The sequence below is a fragment of the Ischnura elegans genome, chromosome 1 (genome assembly GCF_921293095.1).
Source record: "Ischnura elegans chromosome 1, ioIscEleg1.1, whole genome shotgun sequence".
Classification (NCBI taxonomy): Eukaryota; Metazoa; Arthropoda; class Insecta; order Odonata; family Coenagrionidae; genus Ischnura; species Ischnura elegans.
In genome coordinates this window covers 89,245,064-89,272,769 of record NC_060246.1, presented here as the reverse complement: position 1 = coordinate 89,272,769, position 27,706 = coordinate 89,245,064, and the positions used below count along the sequence as shown (strand labels likewise).

Genomic DNA, 27,706 nt, shown 5'->3' with positions numbered 1-27,706 from the left:
TTTGTTTACACTGAGTATTTTATAAATAAAGAAAATTAATGAAAACCTAGAATTTTATAGTTGCACAAAAACTTTGGTTCAAGTAATATGAGTATTCTTTTACCACACCTTTCGAATAAGCTTCACGATAGACGCGAGCGTTGTGTGGGCGCCCTGAGCTCGGGGCCCTCGGCCATCGTCGGCCAGCCGACCCGGCTAGACCACCCCTGAACAGCAGCCCGAATGTGATATTATTCCAAACGCTAAGTTTTGTTAAAATATATGCCAAAAGTTTGCATAATTTATGCAGGAGAGAATTGATTCACAATACAGCTTATTTGCTTCGTAAAATAATTTCAATTAGTACATTGAATAATAAAGCTAGTATGACCCGCTCTTTATGTGTGTCTCTAAAGATCGATAGTGATCATTACATAGATGGCGGAAAAATGATCCTTTCATATGATCGTGAAGGCTCCAGGGATGTTAAGCTCGATCCCTTTTTCCAGCACTCGGAAGGTTTATTTTTTTCCATCGCTGAAACCATCGCTGTCATAGCCTTTCAGCCAATCATAACGCACGGCCACTAAAAGAAATTGTGACGTCACGTTTGGATTTTATTGGATTGAATGATGTATATACTGCAAGTTTTGAAAAAAGCGATGGTAAAAGGGGCGGAAGAATGAACGTTCATTCAGCAAATGATGAGTCGAGCGATCATTTTTTGGTCAGCGTAAAACTATCGCTGCAGCAATCACTTTGAGGGACGGAAAAATAAATCACGTAATTCAGGCTTAAGACTGATATTCGCGGTGAAAGGAAGGCTTGCAGCTAGGAAGTATTATATACATGGTCGAGATATTGATATAAAATAAATCATATACATGTACAATTACTAACATTTTGTGAGCAGTAAACAATCCAAGACAAATTATAATTTTCTATAAATTTACATGTAATCATTGATGAAAGCAGATTTGATTCGTTCATTATCATTATTCGCACTTGAGGCTACCTTAAAGTAGCATGAAATATGAATGTAATTTTAAAAAATACATTTTCCTATTTTCACAATCACTTCTTTCTGAAAAATGTTTTTTCACTCACCCACTGTATATGTCACTCAAAATAAGTTGAAGAAGCACTGTTAGTAAATTCACAATAACTTACAAAGTTTAACGAATGAGAAAATGGATTAGAGCTATTAAAATTCTAATTGCGTTGCACGTAAGTTGAAAGGATCTTGAAGATGCGCCCATCTCAGCCACGACTCGATATTGGGTCCAAATTTATCCATCCATTCCTGGGTTAAGGGAATAAATCCCCAAATATAATCAACATCTTCACCAAATGGACCCTCTTCGATGTCGCTCAGATTCATCTGCGACAAAAATGAAGAGGTTAGTTCATTTACGTACAGGGTCATTCAATGCTAACTGAATGCAATAAAAAAAGTTTTCAAAGCCAGCTATGTCGGATAGCTTTCGAATTTGACATATTTATTCATCCTTATAAGTTAACTATTTTTAAAATCCTCATGGCCACTGATACGTGTGCCCGCTAGTAAATCGTTCCGCAGCTCATGAAAATGTTTAGGTGAAGTCGATAAGTTCTGACTAAATTTTAGGATGATACCGCCATGCACAGATCTATTATTTACCGAAAACATGCAACGCACAAGAATTGAAATATAAGTTCAAAGCCTATGCTGGTTAAAAAAATACATTATGCACAGCAGTTTGACTCTCTATTTCATATTTCAAAATATTTGATAAAATTATTACACAAGAGTCGAAGGAATTAATCGAAGACGTTCCTTTTTAACAAGCTTTCCACCTTTCACAATAATTATTGTAAAAATCTACAAATTACAATTTATCCCTTTCATTGTCAAGGAGTAAATATGAAGCGTGAATCCAACGACACTATCAAATCAACCAATGGAACGGAGAACCGCCGATAATAGCAGTCGGAAAGAAAAATCTCCGCACTTCACCGTTAAACAATAGATAACTTGATATACAGGAATTGCCATGAGAAAAAATTCCCCTGGACCGGGAATCGAACCACGGACCTTTGGCTTTCGATTAAATAAGCTTTTATTGCTTAATTTTTGATACAAAACAGATATATAATACATCTAGTGGGAACAATTTCAAACGTATTAGTATCACATACAAGTATATAAAAGTACAACATTATAAACATTAAAAATTTTGATCTCAATCATTTATATATGCTTTTCTATGCGTGTCTTAGACATTTTCATTCAAATAAAATTTTGGAGGTAAACATAAGCAAAGAACATAAACAACAGATTATTATTCTTTTATCAAATTTTCCAAAAAAAAAGCATAGGTAAAAATGACCGGCGGGGCTCGGTAACGAACGTCCGATCCTCGGCACAGAGGCCAACCCTTCGTATGGGACCTGCTCATACGTCCATTTCTACCTCAGCACAGATTTTTTAAAGCATTTTTAAAGGACCTTTGGCTTTCCGGGCCACTGCGCATACCACTACGCTATCCAGGTTCTTTAATTCCCATGGCAATTATACCGAGGCTGATGGTACTAGGTGTCAACGGAAAGCCAAAGGTCCGTGGTTCGATTCCCGGTCCAGGAGAATTTTTTCTCGTGGCAATTCTTGTATATTTCACCGCCTCTCATATTTGGAATATTACACAGATAACTTGATCTTAATCATAACAAGAAGTGCATGAATGCGTCCAGACACCTCTTAAGGAAATGTAATAAGCAACTGTTTATGGGTATTTACCTTCTCTGACAGAATTTCGGATGCCTTTTGCTTCGTAGCAATTTTAATTAATTTTTGTAGTTCTGCAGGATCCATACTGGAATAAAATCAAATGGTATGGTCAGAAACAAGAAATTAAGCTTAATAATTCGCAAATAATAACAACAATAATGCATCAAAATAAATAATTAAACAAAATAATTCTAAGGCTTGCTTATATATTTCACACGTGCAGAGTAAATTTGAGCATATTGAATGGATAGCCAAAGGAAATCATTACGCATCCTGCCTCTTATAATTTTAAGTTAATTTTTTCAATGCGCAATCGATAAACGGTGAAACCACCTGTGAAGGCTTGTGTCATCCAAAGCAAAGTAAACTTCATAATACAAAGTAAGGCAAGGGATGCAAATAACAAGCTTAATTTAATTAGACTATTTGTCCAAACCCTGTTGTAGCCATTGTCTGATAAAGAAAAAAAAATACTTCAACAAAAAGGGAAGAATAACTCCCACGAAAATTCTATTAATACTGAAATTTCAAAAAAGATTGTACCTATGTTGAAAATTTTTAATGGCTAGGACATCCAATGGCGGAGAATGAAGGTTTCACATAATTAGTTGCATTTGTCGGAGAATTCAAAATTGATTACATTTTTATTGGAAGTGGTAGGCATAACTATTTTTTACTTCTTAGTTACAATTCATTTCTCCAACCGATTGCTCGATTCATTTCAATCTCGATTCATCCCAATGATGCAATGTGATTGATATCTATCACTTGTCTTTTTTTATTATTACATATTGCTGCAAGTGGGCTATTGCCTGAAGGTAGCATTAGATTTACAAACATAAATAACAAATCTACCTATCAAATAGCAAAGTAAAAAACAGAAATGACACCTATATTTGTAAAAATAATGCACCAATTCTAATATCATACCACTAAAAATTGAACAGGGACCAAATAATCAAATTTCAAATACTCCCCAACAAACCAATATGTAATTAAACAATAAATGATGAACACTTTTTCCTAAAGATTTTCGCATTTGCGGGGAAGATCTTAAAAATCTTAGATCTTAGAAAAACCTAATCGGTTGCGAAGGAATGGATTATTTTATTAGAGTAAGGTAGGTACAATGGCAGGTATTTTTGTATGGATTAATTACCTTATGGGGACATCATTCGCCTTTACGTCACATTGAACCAGGATGCCTGCGTCTACTGCAAAGCTTTCGGCCGAAGAGGTGCACCCCTACTGTGATTAAGCTGTCTGATAATCCTTGGGCAAGCACTTGAACCCCTTCCACAGGGTTCGAGTGCTAGCGGGTAATGTTCTAGATGAGGGGTCTCCAAAATTTTCAATATTGGGGCCACATTATACGTTACGAACATTTATGCGGGCCGAAGAAGTAAAAGAAACATTGCCAGTAATTAAATTTCCTTAAAAAATTAGAGTATTATTATTATTAAAGTATTCTACCGATTAAGGTAGGTTTCCATGGAATGCTTAAGAAGAATTCCGTGAGCCTCCCCTTTCATCATGCGCTTCCCTCTTCAATTCGCAAAAAGACCAACTACCTTTCATTCTATCTAAAAATCCTATTCTTTTCCTTCCTCTCCCTCGTTTACCTTACATTCTTTCCTCTAACTCTGTTTTCAACATCCCCTCCCCGCTAAGTACTCGCTCAATCCATATCTTCTTTTCCTCCGTATCCCATCTCCGTATCCCATGCCGGCCTCGGTGGCGCCGGGGTAAAGTCTCCGACTGCTAACCTAGGGGTCGCGGGTTCGAATCCCGCCTGGGTGGTTTGGCCACCATCCAGGGCATGGATGTATGTGATTGTCAAACAAGTTAATTGTAAGAGAGGACTATCCAATCCTAAATTCACTTGTGAAATAAAGACGACAATAAATCTAAAAGCTGCCTCTCCTCACCCACCATACCCAGCACTTCGTCGTTCCTCCTCCTCTCTGACAACTTCACCTTCTCCATTCTTCGCCACGCCCACATCTCGAATACCTCCAATCTTCTCTCGTCCTCCTTCCTCAGTGTCCACGTTTCCGTACCGTAAAGCGCTACCCTCCAGATCAGACTCTTCACTAACCTTTTCTTTAAATTCTTACATAGCTAATCTCTCATAAACTCCTTCCTGTTCATGAACACCTCATTTGCAAATCAATTCTCTCCTTGATGTCCTTGCTACTACATCTGTTTTCCTCTAACGTACTGCCTTAATAATAGTTAAACTGCTCAACCTACTCAAGTTTTTCACCACCCACCTTTATCTTAAGTCTCACATTTCTCGCTCGTGATGATTTACGAAACCGCATAACCTTGGTCTTCTTATGGTTAATCCTCATCCCACATTCATCGCAACGCACGGATGACGCATCCACTAGATCCTGAAGCCCCCTCGCTGACTGGCTAATGAGCGCTTGATCATCCGCGAACCTTAATGACTTTAATATCATTCCTCCCACTTTCACTCCATCTTCTCCTCAGCGCCTGATCATCCTCGAATCTCACTGATTTGAACATTACCCCTCCCAATTTTACTCTAGCTTCTAACTCATCCCACGATTCTCTTACCATCTCCTCAGCGTATACGTTAAAAAGCAGGGGCGATTAAGTACAACATTGCCACATTCCCCGGCCAATGCTTGCCTACCCATATTCTTCGTCCCCTACCCTCACTTGCGCAGTCTGGGCCATATATAAATTACGAATCAGTCGCCTATCCCTCCAATCTACACCTATTCTACTTGGTATATCCATTATCTTTACCCAATTTACCCTATCAAATGCCTTTTCAAAATCCACGAAACAGGCATACACGTCTGGGTGATATTTTAGGTTCCTCTCCACGAGGGACCTCATTATTGTTATTGCGTCACGAGCTGACTTCCCTTCTCTAAAACCAAGCTGATCCTCACCCAAATACTCGTTTGCCCTCTCCTCCATTCGTCTGTTCAATATCTTCAGTACAACTTTCGCCGCGTGCGATAATATGCTAATAGTGCTATATTCTCCGCATTCAACAGCATTCTTCTTTTTCGGCAGCGGAACCGTCTTCACGAAATCTTCCTACCAGCAGCCCTCCTCATAGATCCTGTGAAGTAGCGCGAAAAACCTTTTCTTACTATCCCTCCCTATATTCTTCAGCAGCTCACACGGGATATTCCCACACCCAAGGTTTTCCTAGCCTTCATATCACGGAGAGCTCTTTCGCTTTCCGCATCCAAGATCCCCGGCCCAAGATTATCCTCCTCCCTTTCACATTCCTCCTCTAAAGTCAATCTCTCCGGCCTGTTCTTCATACACAACCTCCACGTATTTCTTCCATCTACTCTGTACCCCTTCTCGTTCGGTTAGCATCCTTCCCTCTTTAGCCTTAATTTTAATTATGACTTTCCCCCTTTAGCCGCCCGATAGCGACTTAACTTTGGCATATAACGCGCCTACCTCTCCTACCTTCTGGAAATTTTCCATTTCTTCACACTGTCTTTTCCACCAAGCCTCCCATGCTCTCTTAGTTTCACGCCGTAATCGATTATTAATTTGTCTATTTTCTGTGTCCACGTTCTTCCACTTCCTTCTTTGCTCTCTTCTTTACTTTATTTCTTTTACTATCGCCTCCGTAACCCAGGACTTCTTTATCCTTCTGCTTCAACGTAACCAACTGACTTCTCAGCCGCTTTGACTTTTTCAGTTTTAATATAATTCCATATTCCCTCAAAATTATTTGTACTTTCAATCTCCTGGGTGCTACTTTCAACAAGTTTCTTATATTCTCTCCAGAATCCCTTTCAGAGCTTCTACATTCCATTTAATCACCTTCCTTACTTTTATGAGTCTTTTGAGGCTGACGTTGCATTTCATAAGTACCTACTATGTTGTGGTCTGAATCCGCATCCACTGTAGGGAAGCTGCGCGAGTTTTTCACACTATTCCTAAACCTCTGCCTTACCACGATGTAGTCTATCTGATATCTCCCCATGTCCCTTGTACATTTTCATGTGTATCTTCGCACTTTGTGAAGATTTAACCACGTATTTGTAATGAATAACTTGTTTCTCCTGCAAAATTCTACTGCTTTCTCACCCCTGTCGTTCCGAATTCCTAATCCAAATTCTCATACTTTGTTTAATCCCTTCGTTCCCATGACCGCCTACATACTCAGGTCATGAGTATCTAGGTGTTCATGCCATTCCCCGACTGAGGCGTTCCAGTCCCCATCACAACCACATTTTTCTTTCCCGGAGTTTCTCTAATTATATCATCGAGCTGTTCATACACCTCATCTACTTCTTCTTCCCTATAAATGCGTGTGGGCATGTAAACTTCAATATATACCACAAGACCTACCACAAAAATCCAATCGCTTACTTTATCTATACCAACCACACGGTTAGCCATCTTCCTGTTTAGTACTAAAGCTACCCCTCGTTGACTTTCCACCCCACCACTATGTATAACCCTGTACCCGTCACTCCAGTAGTCCCCACTGTCCTTCCACCTAACTTCGGATAGACCCAAGATATCAATCCTCCCTTTCTGCATTTCCCTTTTCATAATTTCTAGTTCACCCGCCCTCAAACTGTGTTTTTTACGCGACGCCATCTCGTAAACTACCTTTTGTCTGGCTCCTACCCTTCGACCTACCTGGCGTAGGTGGCCCTACCGGGGATAATTGCGAATTTATCCCGCCAGCGCAGCTCTAGGGGTCATAGGAACGCGCAAGTCTGTCCACCGTGATAAGGTTGTAGCCCAAGGAAAAAAGGAAAGTACTTATATACATGGAAAATTTAAAAAATATCTTGTTGGAAAAAATCAGGGTGAACTAAATAGATTCCTGCCTGTGGTTTTACGCTACCAAATTAAGGTTGGCGAATGGTCCTTCCGTTTTGACTTCAAAATTTCACTAAAATCAGGTTCCATATTACATGGGCCAATTATCAGGAATTTCTGCAGCGGGCCGGATGTGACTCAGGGGCCATAGTTTGGAGATCACTGTGTTAACGTTCTGGGAATACATTAAAGATATCAGTCAGTCACCTTGACCCAGGCTATTTGTGGAAACATTTGTTTCATTTCAATCGCTTGCCAAAAAATGTTCTCAGCGCGACAATAAGAAAAGAAAAATTTATTTATTTCCAATATTTACCATATGATATTTAAAATCGTGAGGAATACCATACAAAACACAATGAGTTTGGTCGAACAAATCATCACGAATATAAATTTAACAGCGGTGACTAGTGACGTCAATATCTTATTCGGTAAAATTCATCCCGAAGTTCGATCTGAGAAAATGGTTTGGTGGTGTGACTGGCTGCCACACACAACTGGAAATCGGGAGATGTGAGTTAGAATCCCGGATAAGCCAAATATTTTTACATGGCGAACTTCATTCTTTGGTGTATTTAGCACAGGGATTTGTTTGGCGGACCGAAGATATCTGACTAGTTATTATCCGATGCTTACTTTTTCTTACAGCATAATATCTAAAACTCATTAGAGAAAATTACTTACCCGAGGATTTTGGTGTCATTCCTACTGCACCCCAATGATAGTAGTAAGGCATCTTTTTCAGTTGCGACCGAAGATTTTCGGTAAGCATTCCAAACATAATCCCAGTCTTCATTGCCTCCCTCTTTGATTCCGAAGCAATAAACCACCCTCTTTAGGTCGGAAGGAATGCTGAGTAGACAGATTACAGAAGGAATGAATGTAGTCGTCATTGTAGAATTCCACGAAACAATTGAACAGGTAAAAAAATAATTTATTTGTAAGCCTTTTCAAATTAGGGTCAATTTTGAAGAGAGGATGTGAATTTTAATCTTTTGTTTATTTTAAGAGAAAATATTTGTGATAAATAAAATAACGAGTTATTATTCATTAATAATACAACAGTAATTCTGGGTAATCTATAAAATATAAAGTATATTTATCAATAATTTAATCTTATAAGTATTGCTATGATTATTCATCCAATATGACTAATTGATGAATAAGCTGTAATCTTTCGAATTGAAGTTTGATTAAATCCTCCAAATGCCCCAACAATAACTCCTCCTAAAACTTTATCACTAAATTAGTACGTTTTAAAACGTCTTATAAATATTATAGTAAGGATTCTTTCCTGCATTCGATACAAGTGGATATCGGGAGATATGAGTTAGAATCATGGATGAAAAATTATGAAAAATTCCATTTATACCTCTTTGTGCTGTTTTCTCTCCACTCTCTGAATAATTTGATGGCCTTGGATTTGCAGTGGTCGTAATTATATTTGCATGCCCAGGGTAACAGCAAATTTCGACTAAGTTTCATCACATGGTCATCCACAGGCGTCACTTCGAATGTTCGCGTACCGAAATAACTTGTCAGTAATTTCCTCATGTGTTCCTAAATTAGGTGAAAATTTTAAGGCGTATAATACAATTTTTAAATCCAATGAGTATTCATTAGTGATTTCATAACTCACTTTTATGTTTTTATGAAGAAATTATTGAAATGATAAAGAAATATAAATATAGAAAATAAAAAAAGTATTGAAACTATTTAAGGAACTTGATCAAGATAAATGATTTCCTGGTATTTACTTAAAACCCGACAAAATATTAGTAGATATAATTTTAATGGGATGCGTTTTCTTTTTAAACCTTAAAACTGTAGTTAAACGATAAACTGATGACGAGTTTCATGATTGAAAGATAAAAGTTACCGAAAATAGTTATGCCCTTTTTTTTGTCTCTTAAAATATATTCTTCCCAATTTTTTGAAGAACATTATTCTTTATACAATACTTAATATATTGGTAATTTATTCAAGGAATCGTAGCAGTTGCAGTGCGGTTGAGTTCAAGTTCTGCATGACTGGTTTCATAGGCGGATCCAGGGGGGGGGGGGGGCACGGGGGCACGTGCCCCCCCAGACCCTCAAAAATATGCAAGTTTTTTAATACGGTCCCATTATCACTGTGTTCATTTGTTATTACGAGGTATCCTTGTGCCCCACCCAGAACAAAATCTTGGATACGGCCTTGCATGTGCCCCTCCAAGAAAACAATCCTGGATCCGCCACTGACTGGTTTGACTCTTCCTTCACCGATATTGCCGTCATCTCTGCACCCTCTCTTCCGGCAAAAGAAATTTTGTGTGTTCATGAGTAATTCTTTAGGATAAAGTAGATTTACCTTGAAGTTACTCAGCTCATTGGAATGGTATTGCAATAGCACCCATTCCAAGATACTGAATCCTCTGTAAGCGGCATATAAGGGAATGAAGTCTGATTCTCGATGCAAATAAGACGTTAAATTTAGGGCTACACTATAGTTTATGTAACCACCCATGGCCAAATTGAGAGCATCGTCGATCAGCATTGCACGCTCAACGGGCGGAATATTGCGGTATTCATTAGAATTCAAGTAATTGCTCAGGAGACTCCAGTTGCGATCGTCGTAGTTGACCCGGTAGAATCCTAAAAGAAAATATTTCCATCAATCAGGCATATGTCGACAATAAATCGCAAAGCAAATGTAAAAGAATGGCTTGCATGACCCTGTTGAGGAAGACGTATGCGTTACGAGTTTACATGTGACCACACCAACAGCTTCGAAATAAATGATGCAAACAAATGACTGATATGACACTAGAAGGCATCTAGCATTATTAGAGGTGAGTGAATCAAAGATTAAACAATTTATATATTTTTAGACAACATCAAATTCCTTCCATGGCTGAGAATCACGAAATCTACTTAAGAGCTAGTGAAAGGTCTAATGAAGTAAGATAATTTGAATTAAGGACGTTAATATACCTATGCATCACAAAAAAGTCATTCTTTAAATTACTCTTTCAGAAAATGAAAATGATTAGTATAGGCAAATTTTTACGCTGTTTACTCGATCAAACCTCTGCGTAGGATCAAGAAAGTTTACAGTGTTTACGAAAAATATTTCTGTAGGTCATTAAACATTTGAGGTAACGGCAATAAAATGTGTTAAAAAAGCTAAATAAACTATTGAATGTTTGAATGAACTACTAATTATGTACTAGTGAAATGAAATGAATTACTGACCTATCTGATTAACGTTGAAAAGAATCCATTCATCAGCAGCAGGAGGGCTTCCCAGCAAAATAGAATCGGAGCGGTCTTTCATCCAGTGCATAACCTTGGTTTCATTGAATTTCCCAGCATTCTGCGACGTATATTTGATCGGAACCCACCATAATTCTTTTTTAGCGCCTCTGGTCCACCGAAAGTAAGAAAATTTCTCCTAAATCATGAAAACCACGATACAAAAAATTAATTAATTTAACAAGGAAAGGGTTTATTAACCCTGAAACAATTGGTTGCATGTACTAAGACTAAGCAATTTCTATAAATTTCAAGCCGGCAAGAAATTATTCAAGGTCTTCTTTCAAAAACAACATGAAAATGAGAACAATTTAACAAAATTATCGTTCTGCAAACAGAGTTAACCGGTGAGAAGGGTGGAACCCGTCCATCTTGAATGGAAGAAATTATACCATCTTCAGGTGTCACGTATAAGGCATCATATTTATAATATTCGGGTACTTATTCTATGCTTAACAACCTTTTCTCAATGATGAAAACACTTTCATAAGGGTAGCATTTGGCAGTGAATTTATTGAGTAAGATTCGTAACGTTCCATGCATTAGCAATATCATTTTATAATTTAATATTAATTCAATAAAAAATCAACAAAAAATATTACACTTAAATAATATGAAGCTTATTTTGCATTTTTTGGAGTTTTTATATTCATTGCCTCACTTTATGGCCAAAGAACTTATGGGGGACTCAGGAGGATAGAATAATATTCCATCGACATGTTTGCACAATTGGAGAGCCTGGTGCAATCAGAAATCCGAGAAGGATTAACTAATCACTTCATTCCACCGGGAGAATATCAAATCGTTATTGACTTCATATAAGTTTATTTCCCCGTGCAATTATAATCGCCAGCGTTACGAGTGACGACTATAATTAACCCATTTTAGTGCACGGCGCACGCAAACGCATTTAGTGCCGAACGTAGAGTTTTCTTGGGAATTTTATAGAAATTTGTATATAGAATAGAATAGAATATTAGAACGTGACTAAGAAGACGAAATAAAATTGAATAGGGTATTTTATTTCGTAGGAATGACATTTTAATCCAGTTATCGTTGGAGCAGCTCACGGAATGACCGCAAGATGTGGGTGATAAAAGAAGAGGCATAGTAAAGTACAAAACAGTGACGGTTAAGGTGTTCGAAAATTTCCAAACAAAGGTGGACTATTTCATGATGATGGATAATACTTGCAAAGGCATACATTGCCATTACCTGTTTCAACGTTACTCTACCGGTGAGATAATCTCTCTTCACGGTAACGACCGGGTGCCCAATTTGAGTTGTCCATGAACTCATGATTGTCTTGACCGAGAAATTTGCTGGTAGAACTTGATCAATCAGTGCCTGAGTGTCCATTGCCTCAAAAAGGTGCGTATCTGTGGCTGAATTATATTTCCTGGAGGCGATAAAAGATACACATCATGGATCACCCAGAAAAACCTGGCTTTTATATTTTACAATATTAATACAGTTGATAACAGTTTTAAAGTCATATTGAAACATTCAGATTTATCCATTAAGAAGTGGATAAGAGGATTAAGTATTTATAATACGAGCATTGAAACTTTCGCGGGTGGAATACACACGTGAAACAGTTATTTTGTGTTTCCCTGCCTCAATGGGGAACATGCACAATTTTTTCAAAGTACTAGATTAAAAAGGTCCCTATCTCAAATGTACTCACCGAAAATTTCGCGGATGAATAATGTTTTTTAGCTGAGTTATGAGTCTTTGAAAATTAATCTTCATCGGCTGCTTGAAAAACACGACGTCATCGGAGCGTGACGTCACGGCACGGAATCCACTGATGACAGACTGAGAAAGTGGATAAAAAATCGGTCTATGAAGGGGCTCAAACGCAAATATGGCGAAAATAATTGCTGCTTTAGCGTCAAACAGCAGAATGTGTTGGATTGCCAAGGAGATATTGAAACAAATGAAGGGAATTGTTTGGTAAGATATGGAAGAAAACGCTATTTTTCAGATAATCAGCCGCCATATGGAAGTCGACCAAAAGTAAACTGTCGTATTGTGCTTTCTTAAATCCCTATTAAGTCAACTTTAGAAACTACTACATAGCTCGTTGATGATTTTTACTTCGATATATTGCAAACAAGAGTCTGCCCTTCTACTCTCTAAGCGAAGTGAATGGTGTACCGTGCGATGACGTCAGAGGGTGTTTCAGGTTACGTGACATCAAGCGATATTCTATCACTTTTAATAAGCATTTAATGACGTTTGTGTAGTGCCAGGAGAGTTTTGGCTTATATATTTGTACTCGTGAGAAAATTTTCCATTCAATAAGTTTTACATGCATGATGAACAAATTTCGTGCATGTACCCCATTATACGTAAACAGATAATGTGATAAGGATACACATAATCAATATATATGTGGACGTAAGTCACTCTTTCACACATTTATAAAATTATATTAAATAATACGCGCAATTAAAAGTGTGAAAACGAAAGCTCTAAAGATGGCTGATGTTAATGGTTTCTCTCAGCGATCTTGAAGAAACTTTACTATAGATAGTTTACCTTCATTAAAAACAAACAATTACAATATTGAAGACATGGTGAATTATTCAGTTTATATATTAAATAGTGGGTTTGGGGATAAAGCAGTCATAATTAGTAATATTCATCAACGCGCAAATTTAGAAGTATGAACACGTAAACTCTAATTATATCTGATGTTAATGATTTCTCACGGAGTTGTGAGCTAAATGACGGACTTTTCATTTATTATTTATGGTACATGTGTGAAAGAAAATGTTGAATGTTGATTTGTTGAAAATAACTTTCCAACAGATCAATATTCAATCGGGAAAAACAATTAACAGCTATCTTCAAAATCCATTCGACAACAAAGTTAGATCGAAAGTTTTGAAATAAGTACGATTGAGAGTTTTGAAGAAGATATCAACAAATTGAATAAAGTTATTCTTTGATAGGCTCACCTTTGATTTAGATATGTTTCTAGGCCTCGAGAAAAAGTTGATTCGGACAGAAAGTCTGACATCATCCTGATTACAGACGCAGCTGTAAGTAAAGGTTTTTACTTTAGAAACAAAGCTGTAAAGACATTTATATGAGCACGAGCAAAAATTATCTTCTTTTAATAAATGATTAGCATGATTCAATAGTTAAAATATTCACACCATAAAATACAGAAAAAATGGCAGAAACTTAAAGTATCAAGAGAGATTAAAATGGACTGCCTAAAATGCATTTAAAACTTTAAAATGGGACTGATGCCGAAAATTAAAATGATTTTACAATGCATGCAGGAGAACACATTAACCATAGGCGGATCCAGGGGGGGGGGGGGCATATAATTAGCATTGATAGCATGGAGGAGATTTTTAATACGGTCCCATCATCATTTCGTTCGTTTTGTATAACGAGGTATCCTTGTGCCCCCCCCCTGAACAAAATCCTGGATACGGCCTTGCTTGTGCCCCTCCCAGAAAAAAATCCTGGATCCGCCCCTGACATTAACTTTAACAAATTTATTCATTGCTCCTGTTAGAATAAGAATATTAATGCAGTATGTTATTAAAAAAATTCATTCATAGAAAATTACTTGATACATTCATTGTTTTAGCTTGAAAAACTATGCCTCACGGAAGAGTCATTTTGTCGAATACTATATACCATGAACTATTTTCGTTTTCAATTTACAAATGAATCAAAAGAAATCAATATGTGATAGGCTCTGTACTTTGGTCCGCTTACCTTTTTCGTAAGAAATGTCATCAAAAGCATAATCCACATCATATTGATGTTTGATCATGTGGTTCATTGGTTGAAAGAGATTGAAAGATGAGTCGTATGCCAATACGGGCTGCATGTCTTCAACAACAAATTGTTCCATCATTCTCCATGAGGGTTCAATCTGCAATAGAGCGTGCCAAACAGCTGGTTAACAGGAGGTTGCAACGCTTCCACCTGACCGTTCGTAATTTGCTTTGATTTCCTGACGTACCAATTGGTTAAGAGCACCAATATCACAAAAGAGGATCCTCAAGTCGGCCTCTAAATGTGTTGTAACTCACCACGCTTATAAATGGGTTTACGTAAATCGCCACATGCGTCGCTGACGGACAACTTGATCCGAGTTTCACGGGGAAATAAGATACACTTAGGGGTATTAAACCTCATTTGTGCACATTTTGACGCGATCTATCAAATTCATAAATCTTAAATACCATTCATCGCAATTATAAACATTGTTCCGAAAAACAATGGAAATAAGGGTATCGCATTGCACTCATCACCGTGCCGCAGACCTTTTTGAACACCGATTAAAATACGACCGAAGCGGTAACAGAAATCATATTACTGTGCGATGGATTTTGACCTCCTCTTTGCAGTCCTCTTAATACAATTTCATTTTTAATTTGGTTTATTTTAGGCCTGCCGCGTGAAAGGCGCTGAAGTTCATATTCATTGCCATGGTAAAAAATCTCCTGATCACGGACCTTTGAATTTCCTCTAATTTATAATACCGCAAAGGGCATAACTTGATAATAGGGTGAAAAGTTCCCCCTTCGCGATTTTTTCCGTGCTTATGGCATAAGAATTGGGATCAAATAGGACTAACCTCCTCACACTTCCAGTCCGCTGGAGACCCACCAAGGCCAGCTAGCTCAAAAATTCGATTTTCACTGCTTTTTTTATATCTCGGACTAGAATGCATATTTTTAATTGCCGAATGAGGCATTTTGTAATGTTTTTTTATTGGAGCAGATGGCCAATTGTTTTCAAGAATTTTTTGTGTAACAAGAGGAAATGGTGTCGATTAGAAAATTTCTAAGACGTGATTTCATAATTTTTTTCAAACGAACGCCTCTGACGCACGCCTGCGCTTATACTGATTGTAATTCCCACCACCTGGTGCCGAAAATGGCTTTCGGGTGTTTGAAAACGGTAAGTCCCCGAGTAAGGAATTTTAGGTCGAAAAAAATGTTTACCTGTCTCCCAACCCCCATCCGCCAGTCCTTATAACCTTAGAATAGAAATTAATGGGAGACGTACTACGTGAATTTATTCTGTGCCCTCGATGACCTCCTTGTCACATATTCCTAATCGAGAAATTCATTTCGACAATCCCCCACCTATGCCAAACCCTTGGGACTTCATCATAGGTTAATACCAATGAAAATGGATCTATGAAAGGTTATTCGACGTCCTCTGAATCTTCATTGATGCATGTTACTAAATTGTCCCTTGAAAAAATTCTAGATAAAATCTCCGCCGATACTGAAATTTTTTCTTGGTATCGCATATTGGATAATTAATAAATTATTGCTGCGAAATGAGCGCAACACCCTATTCTTCGACTTCTGTTACCACAATGGCAGCGAAATCTCAAAAAACTGCCTCATACGATCCCATACGCTGTATATCTATAAGTCTTATGAAGACCTGCTCTAAAATTGTCTGAAACCCCAGGAAAAATTATGAAAACGATAAATTTCCAATTATTATCCGTCTATTCAATTAAAATTGAGTATGGGGATTAGTTGAAAAAATGGCCACCAAAATACAATGGCGGCACGGCGATCATAGGAACAAATAATCATAGTAACAATTTCGTTTATGCAAGAAAGGGAATCTAAATTGGAAAAGAAGATAAATGAATTAAAACGAAAAACTGATAAAGATAAGGTAGGAAATTTAGAAAGTAATTCTTGAAATGTCTATTTCTTTACGTCTTCTTTCCACATGAACCAACATTTGTTTACATCAAAGCGTATTCAAATGAAAAGTGGAGAATTATAAGGTAGGAAATTACTTATTGTTTTGGTATATTACATCGAAAGTTTGGTTATTATTAATTTCATAGTTAACGAGTGCACATAATGCCCTTTTAAAAAGATGATTCATGCAGTTGACTGTAGTTCGTGCCTTGTTGGCGATATACGATAGTAGTAGAAAGACTTCTAAACAAGACTTCCATAAAATATAGGTAGGTAAAAATGATTTAATTTTCAATTTTTTGTAAAGGCGATATTTTTTTTTATTTTTGTTTACGTTCTTTTTCCGTTAATGTCCTTCTTAATGTGCAATATTATCCAAGAGCTGGTGCATCAAAGGCAATATGAATAATAAAATATGTAGGATAAATGCAATTAACGGTATTTCTTATTCAATTATTTGTCTTGCCAAAACCACGTTTCCTTCATTGACTAAGTTATTCAACTGCAAGCATTATCAAAATATTGACATTCACAATGTATTGTTCACCAAAGGCTGTCATCTACTGCTCACCAGATTTATTGCGAATTGCTTTTGATATAAAAGCTGTATATTTTGTAGCTGGGATATTTGTGTATCCCGATCCATTAAATATTTATATAAAGGTATTTATGAAGTGAAATCATTCGCGATCGTGATAAATAATATTCCGATAAAATTCGTCATTCTAGCCCCAATTCATGCTAAGGAACTCCATCTGGCGCATTTTCACTAGATATTGATATTCAGTTCCTACGTAATTCTATTGTGTGTACCATCTCCCTCCAAAGCTCCAAGGGAAACATCTGTCACATCTTTTTCATATATCGAGAATTTGGCTGAGTTATGTGAAAAATAATTAATAAACGTGTTTTTCATTGTAATATGTAAAGCCGCTTTGTTATGATATTACGTATGAATTGGGTATTACAGTGGAACATGGTCTCAACGTTTTTTGTATTTGAATTGAATAATTTAGAGACGCTGTCAGACTCGTATAAATTTATTTTACATTTTTTAACCCCGCAAAAAAAAACGTTTCTCTTCTATAAATATTTATGTTCATATTGTAGCCTACATACCATGCGCTCGTTTTACGTGAAAGTGGATATATTGCTTATACCCAAGCTAGCCAACTTAAAAGTAAACGATCCTTAAGTAACAAGTGGCAAACAAAAAGTGTAAAACCTTCCACAGTGACCATAGCAGGCCTCAGGCCTTTTCCGGTGGGTCTGGGTGGGGGGGGGGGCGGGGGGGAAGAGCCCCCCCAACGAGCAAAGCGAGTATACTATACATGTAACAATAATATTTCGTCCTTATTGGTGCCCAGATGGCATAGAAACGCATACTACCATATCATCCCAACTGCCAGTTTATTATTTTCATCCAAAATTTCAGCTAGACTTGATTGGCTGGGGTGGCTTGAGCTGGTGCCTCATAGTAAAAAATATTATCAAGTCAGGTAGAGTTATTTTGGCCAGTTTAAAATGTCTGTAACTGTTATCTCTTTAAAATCTCTTTTCCTACGTTTCCAATATTGTTATCACCCCAAGCTCTCAAAGTAATTTCACAACATTCTCTAGCATTCATTGCATTTACAAAATATTCACTGATTTCAACATCACAACCAAGCCGTTTTCCAAATATATTATAGAGAAAAGAAACTATTCTGCATTATGTTCCCATTTTGGGTAACATTTAATTGTCCAACTTGTCATCTTGCAACTGATTTTTTTTCTTAATATTGCCATGGTCAGGCTCCACATCCCATCATTTAGTCATGAATCAGGATCGATTCGATTCTTCCGTCGTAAAATGAGCTCGCTTGCCTTTCGACGTTGGCATTAGCACGCTGAACCCTAAATCATCTTCTATATACCACACGACATCCCGAAATCATCTATCCAGAATAAAAGTGATACCTGTTTTCAAAATCTTTTCACTGGATGTGGCGATTGCATGAGTGTTTTAAATTAATGGAGTCATTTTGATTTTCCAAAAAAGGTCCGTGCATATTAACCGCAATATTTTTGACATTAAAGGCTGGGTACATCAAGAATTCGTATGCAAAATACGACCGGATGAGCCGAAGTGATACGTCATCTTAATGGGCATGCACACAATTGTGTATGAATAATTTCCTTACTCTTTCCATCGCGAGCTTGCCGTAGTACGTGGCGAACCCTTCGTTCAACCAAATCCAGGTCCACCACTCTGGGCTAACCAGGTTTCCGAACCACTGATGAGCCAACTCATGCGCCACGATATATGAAACACGCTGCTTTCTTGCTTCCGATGACTCCTCGTCATTAAATAGTAACTTTGACTCTCTGAAAGTATGAGAAACAGGATTTTTTTTGGTGAGAGCAGTGAGAGATTTCCATTGGTTAGTGAGAGCTGAATCAAAAAGCGAAATGGTTTCATTAAAAAAAAAACAATATATGCTTTAAAAACCGTTATGTATTGGCTTACGACAAAATAATCGATTTCCATGAATTATTTTCAGGAAATTGCACTGGTAAAAATCAGAATCTCTATCTATTTCCTATTAAGGTGTTAATGCTTTTTTCTAGTGGCGTGAAACGTATAAATGACAGAAATAATGTTTTACCTTGTTTGGCAAACAATCATATATGAACCGCGGTGAATAGGGTCCACATAACTGCCACTGGCGCGGGTTTTAGTGCCTTAATATTCAGGGTTTAGTAAGTATGTTCGAACATAGAAGGTTAAATGACCTACATGGGGTACAATTTTAATAAATGCGAAAGTTTTTCAAGTATAAATCTTAAAATCCGCTAAAACTTGCCCACTTACCCATGGATTACTAGTCCCCAGTTCTCCATGGATTTTCTGTAATCTGGCACGGTAACCATATCCATCTTCGGTAAAGAATATTCAATCCCAGTAATATTCTTCATGACCTCTAAAATTTTTGGTCCAATTCTCACGCTGTATTCCACATCATTAATATACTCTCTTCTGGTCCAAACCCGGAATTCATGACCTTCTGCCTTCATATATGAGAGGTTGGAGACGATAAAAGCCACCAAATAAGTTGACATTTTCGGCGTCTCCTCAAAGTGATCCCACATATAATTATCAGGTAGTGTTGGGCTTACATGATAAAATAAAACAGAAAATTATAATTATTTTAAATATCGTACCCTATGTCATTACTGTTTCTTGATATTTTTATTCTAAAATAATGGAAATACGCTAGGTCAACGTTGAAAATAACCAGTCCTAAAATAACCTTAATAAGTCCAGCCATTGAAAAAAAGACTGAATAGGATAAATCTTACCTCTTTTCAATGACTACGAGAATTCACTACTAGGACAGTGTAAGAATATTGATGCTTGGAAACAAAAATGGCAGAGAATAAAATTTCTATAAGTAAGAAATAGGACATGAAAAAATGCTATCATTAGCGGAATTTAAAATTAATATAAAACCATAGGCTTCAACGAGCTTTACCTTCAATGCCTTACCGGACAAATATTTTACAGAAAACTCCACACATAGGTTAAAAATTTTTATTATTACATTCGATTTTAAATGTGATATATGTTACACCATGTGCCATTTTAAGAATAGTACTAATAAGTGGATACTTAACCTATATTTTACATTTTAAGTTTATTTTCCGTTAAATAGATTCACTATCATAATTTATTTTTATTACTCACTCAGCAACTGGTAATCGTTTCAGCTTCATGTTGCTCAATGTATTCATATTGCGTGGCCTTGCAACGCTTATGGAGAAATTGGCTTTGAGGTGTGGTTCATCAAAACATGGAAATGCCATTCTGGCATATAATCCCTCAAAATGTGTTGCAGCCAGCCATCTGCGATAAGAAATGTGATATTAAAGTAATTGAGTAGGTTTATTGGTACAATAACGGGTAATTAGGATTCATTAGACTCGCCTTTAAAACAATGTGACAGTAAACAATACTGAAGCGCTACAGTAGATCTCCACCGTTAAAGCAAATATTAAAAAATACGGCACTCTGACTCGAAGTTAGTCTCTTTTCCCGCAAAATTGGAAAAAAAAACTCCATATATTTAAAGAAATTAATGATTTTAATGCTATTCAACATTGAGACAAGGCTCTTAGTCCATAAATATAATTATAGAGCTATTGAATTTGGAATATAGAACTATGGAATTCCACTTCTTCTTTCGTTTTTAATTATTGTTGGTAATAAGTATCCAGCCGATATGTTATATTCCGATGCCATCCAAAGGAGACATACCGAAAAGCAGATACCAATCATTCCCCATCTTTGCTGGTAACTCACAATTGTATAATGTTTTTAATTGATGGTCAAATGAAAATCCTCCCTAGATTCTACAAATTATTTATACTAGATGACTTAATTATCTAGTACTATGTACTAATTTATAATGATAAAATGAGCATTGATATTTTTTTCTTACATTTCAATTTGCATTTACTTACTGCCGTCTCCCCATACTGTCTTCGTAGGATCTTTTGAAAAACCCAACGTTGTTGTCACCGAGTTCACCTTCGAATTTTAAACGAAGAATGTACATTTTGTTCTCTACAAGAGTCATTTGTGATTCCACCACCAAAAAGTCCCTGTCTGGCTTCAGGCGGATGTTCTGAACGGGGATCTCAACATTCGGTGGGTTGAATTCAAAAATCCGAATATCAGATACGTTCAACTCTCTAGAGTGCAACGTTATGTTCCTCGTGGCAGAGTTGATCAGCAGCTTGATCGTGACGTCTCCTTTGAACGTTTGGTTGTCTTCATCGAGGAAAGGAATCATTCGTAGCTCGTAAGTCAGCGGAGTGACCCCTTTCGGGAGTCTGTAATAATCTGGATCCCTATCTACATAGAATTCACTGTTTCCCTCTAATTCCGATACAGGGTCCTCAAACACCTTTTCCGCCAAACTCGGCCCAAATGCCCCCCATGCTATGAACACTGCCACAGCCAGGAAGATCTTATCCATATTCACGCCTCGCAATTGCTTTTACCTGCAAAATATTTTTTTTATTATAAGATAAAGCTGAGAGGTCACAACAGTTCAACGTTTGCATAGGACATCATAAGACATTACAGATATATTGTCACAGCTGCAAGGAAATGAGGGAGAGAATTATGAGTACTGAGTATGAGTAATGAGGATGAGAATTGCATTAGCAACTTTAGAAATTATGGTTTGATGAATTGGAAGGAGATGATGAAGAGGACCATTATGTAAGTGTTCAGCAAAAGCTAGTGCAGAGTCTTTTCTGGAATGTAATTGTAAGAAGTTGAAAATGAAGACGTTACTCATAGACCGCATTATTCGATCACTAGCGTTATCAACTACCACAATAGGCAACACTATTTTATCATGTAGATAATTTTCCCTGTGAGTTTAAATGGCCGATTGATTTCAGTCTACTCAGCTATGTGGCCTCAAGATCTAAAAATATTCTTTTATGAGGAGGCCTTGCTTTCAGATCCACAAATAGTGCGAAATTTGAAAAGAATAATGAATGAATGTATTGACTGATCAATGTATATTTTAGAGATCTTCCCGTCTTTAATATATTTATAATGATTATATGCATGTCTCCTTTCCCCTCGGCTACAAATTTTTCGCGTTGAAAAGGCTTGCGAGTTCCTATGACCCCTACATTTGTACATGCGGGATTAATTATGAATTATTCCCGGTAGGGCCACCCATGTCAGATAGGTCGAAGGGTAGGAGCCAGACGAAAAGTAGTCCACGTGATGGTGTTATGTAAAAAACATTGTTGGAATGGAATTAGGAAACCCCGCCAGCTATCTTTTCCCTGAAAACATGGAGTACAACCAAATGAGTCTCGGAATCTCATCGACCGGGACCCTCCCGCAAAGAGCGGTTGTCAGTCACGCAGCGAGGTCGGCAAGGTCCTCGGGGTCGTCAACATGCGAAAGCCTTACAGAGACTTATCATCATCACCGAAAGTGAAAGTAACAGGGCAAGGGAGGCTTGGTGGAAAAGGCAGTGTGAGGAAATGGAAAATTTCCAGAGGGATGATTTCCACAAGTCGATATGGTTCGTTTGCACAGTGGCCCTTCTAAGAGCGGCGCGAAGGTTAGAGCGGAGCAATATACGGAGCGGATATTTGGCATCCTTTGCACATTTTTTATGGGAAAACCATCGGAGTTGAAAACGGCCTTCGCCAGGGATAGAAAATGAAACGAAACGAAATTGTTTCGTTTCGACCCGGAGGGAAACGAAAATATGAGGTTTAGGTTTATTTTCGTTCACGCACGAAATTTAAATCACCAAGGAGTTTACTTTCGACCAGCGACGAAACTTTACTCCCAGGAACGAAATTAATTTAAACGAAACCCCACGGCACATAGTTAAGTTTCTATACCATAGGTTGACTAGAGGGGGATGAGAGGGGATATTCTGGACCTATTTCATGACAGAATATGGAGAGGATAAAACATGACTTAAAAATCGAATGGCCAGTTGGCGTTCACCGTTCTCCTCTTAATGGAAAAATATGAGCGCCCCATGCATCTTACGGCGGTAGGCCGAACATCTACTTCATTTAACCATACTTCGTACTCGGTGTGTGGGTCGAAGCTAAACTGTTCGAAGGTGAAGGACGTGGTCCCTCCGATGAGAAACATAATCTGTTTTTCGTTTCGTACCAGAGGTTCAGTTTTTTTTCGACCCGAAGTAGTTCTGAGTCCAATTTCGTTTCGACCCTGTGTTTAGCTCCACAGGTTTATTTCTTTTTTGTTTTGTTTCTACATTGGGCTCCAGGGGACGAAGCTATTGAAATTCTACTGGTTTTGACTCTCGTTTAGTTTCGATTGCCATCCATACCTGATGTGAACCTTTGCAAATCTCGGAATGGAACGTTGAAGACACGGTACCTAAATTCCGTTGCAATTCTACTTCGTGCTTATTGTGTGAATATCGAAAGAAAAAATACCTGTCAATGAAAAATGTTCATATCTTTTTAATTCGTTTCAGAGGGTCACTTTTTACGTTTTGGGCCAAAGCACTGACTTTCCTTTAGGGAGGTGTGACAGAGGTTCGCTGCGGGAGGCTATTTCGTGTGCATTGTCCTCTGCAAGGGCCCGGGACCGGGCCGACAATGAGTAGGTTTAATGAAATTTCGCTGCATTTGGGGTCGCTGTGCGGAGGTTTTGCTGTAAATTCATTGATCACTGTTGCTGGAAAAAGTAAGGACTAAATTCATTCTGCAAATTACGAGACTTACGTGGAAAATATTACAACTGAAAATTATTGCCAAATTTGGAAAGATTGCGTTGATGATAGACATGCCATTTGTGAAAAATGCCGGGATTTTAAAAATTTCTTCAACAAAAAAAGGGAAAATTAGGAATTAACTTCCCATGTATAACATTATATTAAGTTATCTATCTTCCCTTAATCAATTTCCCTTTTGATATTTTCTAACTTCCCCGCCCTCATCATTGTCCGCACATTCCACGTCCCTACATTTATAGCCGACTTCTTCTTCTCCAACTTTTTGGTCTTCTTTATTCATTGCTGCTGCTGATGATGATGTTGCTAAGTCTCTGCAAATCCCGTTCGACGAGAGTCCGAGGCTCTTTTGGTTGTACTCCATGTTTTTAGGAAAGATAGTTGGCAGGGTTTCCCACTTCCATTCCAAAAGTGTTTTTAAGTGACGCCATCACGTGGAATACTTTTCGTCTGGCTCCTACCCTTCCATCTACCTGGCATGGGAGGCCCAACTGGGAATAATTTAGGATTCATCCCGCCAGTGCAGCTTTAGAAGTCATAGGCACTCGCAAGCCTTTTTCCACCGCAACAAGGTTGTAGCCCAGGGGAAAGGATATATTTTTTATACCTTAAAATTGAAACATTTCGTGATTTATAAGTTTGCGTGTCGAAAGTGCCTCAAGAAAGTCTGAAAAATTGAAAATCTAAAAAATATGGTGATAAATAACATTCGTTGATGACGGCTACTTTATTAAGTGAATAACTCTCGAAGGTATATATTTCGAAGAGTGTGCGAGCATAGCTAATATCATCATCGTATATGCTCTAATTTCACTCCCCTTGGCTAAGGCAAAGGTTCTTCTAGTGTCGCAAAAGACGTGAAAAGGAGTGCGATCAGATTATTTCACGCGTTTTAATTCTCTTTATTGTTTACTTAAGACATTCAACTCATGGACTTTAGGCACTTCTTCCTTCAGTATAATAGTTTTAGACGGCTTACATTTTAAAATGATAGGCATCTTCCTAGGACTGAAATATCGCAAATCTAGATAAAATTTTCTTCTATTACGAGGGGTAAATTACAGGATTAACTGCGGCAAGGTGTGTATAGGATAGTTTCCTTTATCAAAGAAAACGAAACGCATTGATTGCGATTCGATACACACCACTAGTGTACCTATTCATAATATACTGATTATTTGATTTTATAAATCCCAGTTTAGACGAATGGCAATGGTCAATTTTAACGTCATTTGAAATAGGCCAGATTGGCGCCCATTCGATGCCACTCCACGTGACGTCACAGGGACCTAGTTTGTAAACGGGTAGACAGGAGCTTTACATCGTCAGAGAATACCAATGCATGCATGAGGCACATAGCTCAGGGAAACATGTCTTAATAATCACCTATTAAAACTGCCTACGGTCGGAAAGTTTCCTTCGTTTCATAGGGTATTAATGATTTTCGTATGAAGATTTTCACAGCTTCTTTTATCAATGCTGGTGGTGGCTCTCGGGTATTGCTGCGTTAGTAACATTTTCACTCTTTTTTTTTTGAGTGAAAATGTTACCCAATCAGCAATACCCGAGAACCACCACCAGCAGGGTATTAATAATCCTCATTTAAGCCAAGCGATACCTGCTAGCAGGGTACTCTGCTACCTGCTAGCAACATGCATCGCAGCAACGCACATATTGCCGCCCCTAGGTCACCTCCAACGGCGGCAGCGGGAACCAGAATGAGGTGACACGGGCTTTTCCCAGCATTCATACTTAGCCATCGCGATTGAAAATTTTCTCCTTACATTTAATCGCCAAAATAGATATCGTCATTTAAAAATCTAAAAGCGTGAAATGCGCACTCCAGGAGCAACGATCTTTCGATTTAGGCAATAAAAAAATAATAGGAAACCACCCTATTAAAAAATTACCTGGCGCTCTCTTGAGTTATACTGCGTTTTGGCAAAGAGGAACGGATGTGCCAAGAGAATACCGACCGTGTCCATTTAAGAAGGCATTATGGATGCATTATCAAGAGAAAACAATTGTGACATCAACGCATTACCGATTGCCACGTTAATACTCGTACTAAATAATTCGCCTCATCTAACTTTCATAGTAGTTTATCGATATATCAAGTATACATCAAACATAGATATTTACTGGTACCTATTTCAATGGGATTCCAACAATTGGTTATATTTCGGAAGTCTAAAAGGTAATATGCACTCTATAAAGAAAAATGTCAGCCATGAAACGGCAATTGAAATAGGCTTAAATTATTTCTTCCCAAGGATAATATCGATAACATGCTTAGGAAAATTATGAAGCACTTTAAAAATACGTGATCCACAAGCATTATTTTTGCGTTCATTCGATTTCAGACCGTAACTAAACAATGCGATGAGGCTTAGAGCTTATTGGACTAGTAAAACAATAATTTCAATTGAAAACTCTCAGAATGAAAATCATGCGGTGATAGCCACAGTATTTAATGACAATAATCGAAATTCGAGGTCATGATTTATCCGGTCCCAAAAAATTCGTTGTTTTGAGGTTATTACGTAGTGCGAAGTGTCTTTGAAAGCAATGAGGTACCTGCTGAGGTGGAAAAAATAAATTTGGAAGTCACTTGAATATAGCGTAGCTGGTACTAAATTCTGAGGGAATATGAACATTTATTTTAGTTGGTAAGAGTGATGGCAATAAGCAGTCAGAAATGAAATATCCAATAAGTGTCCTTATTTTTGTCACTTATTGCCAGAACTTTTAAGTGATTTCGACAAATTGAATCAAAATATATACCTTCAAAGCACCATTCCCAGATAAATAAAGAGAACATAGGTTACGGGTGCCCCACTGCATAGAAGGATAACCTCTGGAGCCTATGGGTACCTGGGGGCTTTATGGTGCACAGTGCTTCTCTGTAACTAGGGGTTGGGACTATTATAAATATATCGGGGTTGCACAACATGAATGAGAAGCATCAGTTTGAACGGATTAGAAATTGGCTGCTTATGGTGAATACGAGTGGACTAATGAATCGCACATAAGTATTGTGTTCACTGTGTTCATTTTATGGATATCCATGTTGTGATATTGGTTTCTGCCAGTTTAAACTTATCATCTTTGTGTAAAAGCCGATAAGCGATGTTGCATGAATTTCCTAAGGCCATTCTGAGGAAATACATACATCATGCGAGGACGGCGATAAAGTGTGAAGTGTTGTGTACTGGGAGAATATTGAAAAAAAAACAGGACTTACCGAGTACCAGACGATCGACGCTGAGGGACACTCAATCATTGCGTTGCTGCCCCATACTTCTCCTTACAAGCCTTCCTATCGAGCTAATATAACCTTCTGTCTTGGTGGCAAACACAGAGAACACTCACTCACTCAGAGATTCTTCATTAGGGTTAATTTGGAGGATAGAGATCAACCCCGACTAAGCCACAAATATTAAGTGCAAGTAATTTCAAAAATCCTGATTGTAAAACGGTCAACACCAAAAACTTTAGGAGGGTTTGTACCCTTGAGCCACTTATTCACTTGGTGATTCAATCCGCAGATAGATCTGTATAGTTGAGTGTAGTGCTCACCCCTCACTAAGCCACGGGCGAGTTGATATAACACGTTAGGGAAGTGAAAGCCATCTCGTCTCAATATGCATCTTGCAACATTTCTGAGTGGGAGCCACCGTAGGCTTCAATCTGGATATAAAATCGGGAAATTTGGGTCAGTAGGCTAGTGCTATGCCAAATACACCACCACACCGCGAACAGAGGACAACTGAATCCTAGTTCATGCACTGCGTGAAGTAGGGGTAATAAATGCAACGG

General features: G+C 37.8%; 1 protein-coding gene across 3 annotated transcripts; it reads right to left on the bottom strand.

The window, feature by feature from the left end:
* Positions 1 to 766: 766 nt before the first annotated feature.
* LOC124165568 (aminopeptidase N-like) lies at positions 767 to 27,690 on the bottom strand. 3 transcript variants are annotated; one of them, XM_046543027.1, is made up of 14 exons: positions 27,132 to 27,690; positions 21,096 to 21,638; positions 20,320 to 20,478; positions 19,447 to 19,746; positions 18,776 to 18,959; positions 14,626 to 14,785; positions 13,848 to 13,929; positions 12,097 to 12,280; positions 10,822 to 11,020; positions 9,938 to 10,221; positions 8,961 to 9,148; positions 8,273 to 8,440; positions 2,756 to 2,831; positions 767 to 1,360 (listed from the first exon to the last, which is right to left on the bottom strand). In XM_046543027.1, the coding sequence occupies exons 2-14, from the start codon at positions 21,611 to 21,613 to the stop codon at positions 1,184 to 1,186; spliced, it is 2,679 nt and encodes an 892-aa protein (XP_046398983.1). In that variant the 5' UTR covers positions 21,614 to 21,638; positions 27,132 to 27,690; the 3' UTR covers positions 767 to 1,183. The 3 variants fall into 3 exon arrangements, with proteins under 3 accessions (XP_046398983.1, XP_046398989.1, XP_046398996.1); XM_046543033.1 differs by lacking the exon at positions 19,447 to 19,746; XM_046543040.1 differs by lacking the exons at positions 9,938 to 10,221; positions 10,822 to 11,020.
* Positions 27,691 to 27,706: the final 16 nt, after the last annotated feature.

What these genes read in the sequence shown, in the direction of transcription:
- LOC124165568 (XM_046543027.1), bottom strand. Translation starts at nt 21,613, where the DNA reads ATGGATAAGATCTTCCTGGCTGTGGCAGTGTTCATAGCATGGGGGGCA. An exon ending in GACAGTATGGGGAGACGGCA is followed by an intron (nt 20,479 to 21,095) that starts GTAAGTAAATGC and finishes TTCTTATCGCAG; the next exon opens with ATGGCTGGCTGCAACACATT. An exon ending in TGGGGACTAGTAATCCATGG is followed by an intron (nt 18,960 to 19,446) that starts GTAAGTGGGCAA and finishes TCATACTTTCAG; the next exon opens with AGAGTCAAAGTTACTATTTA.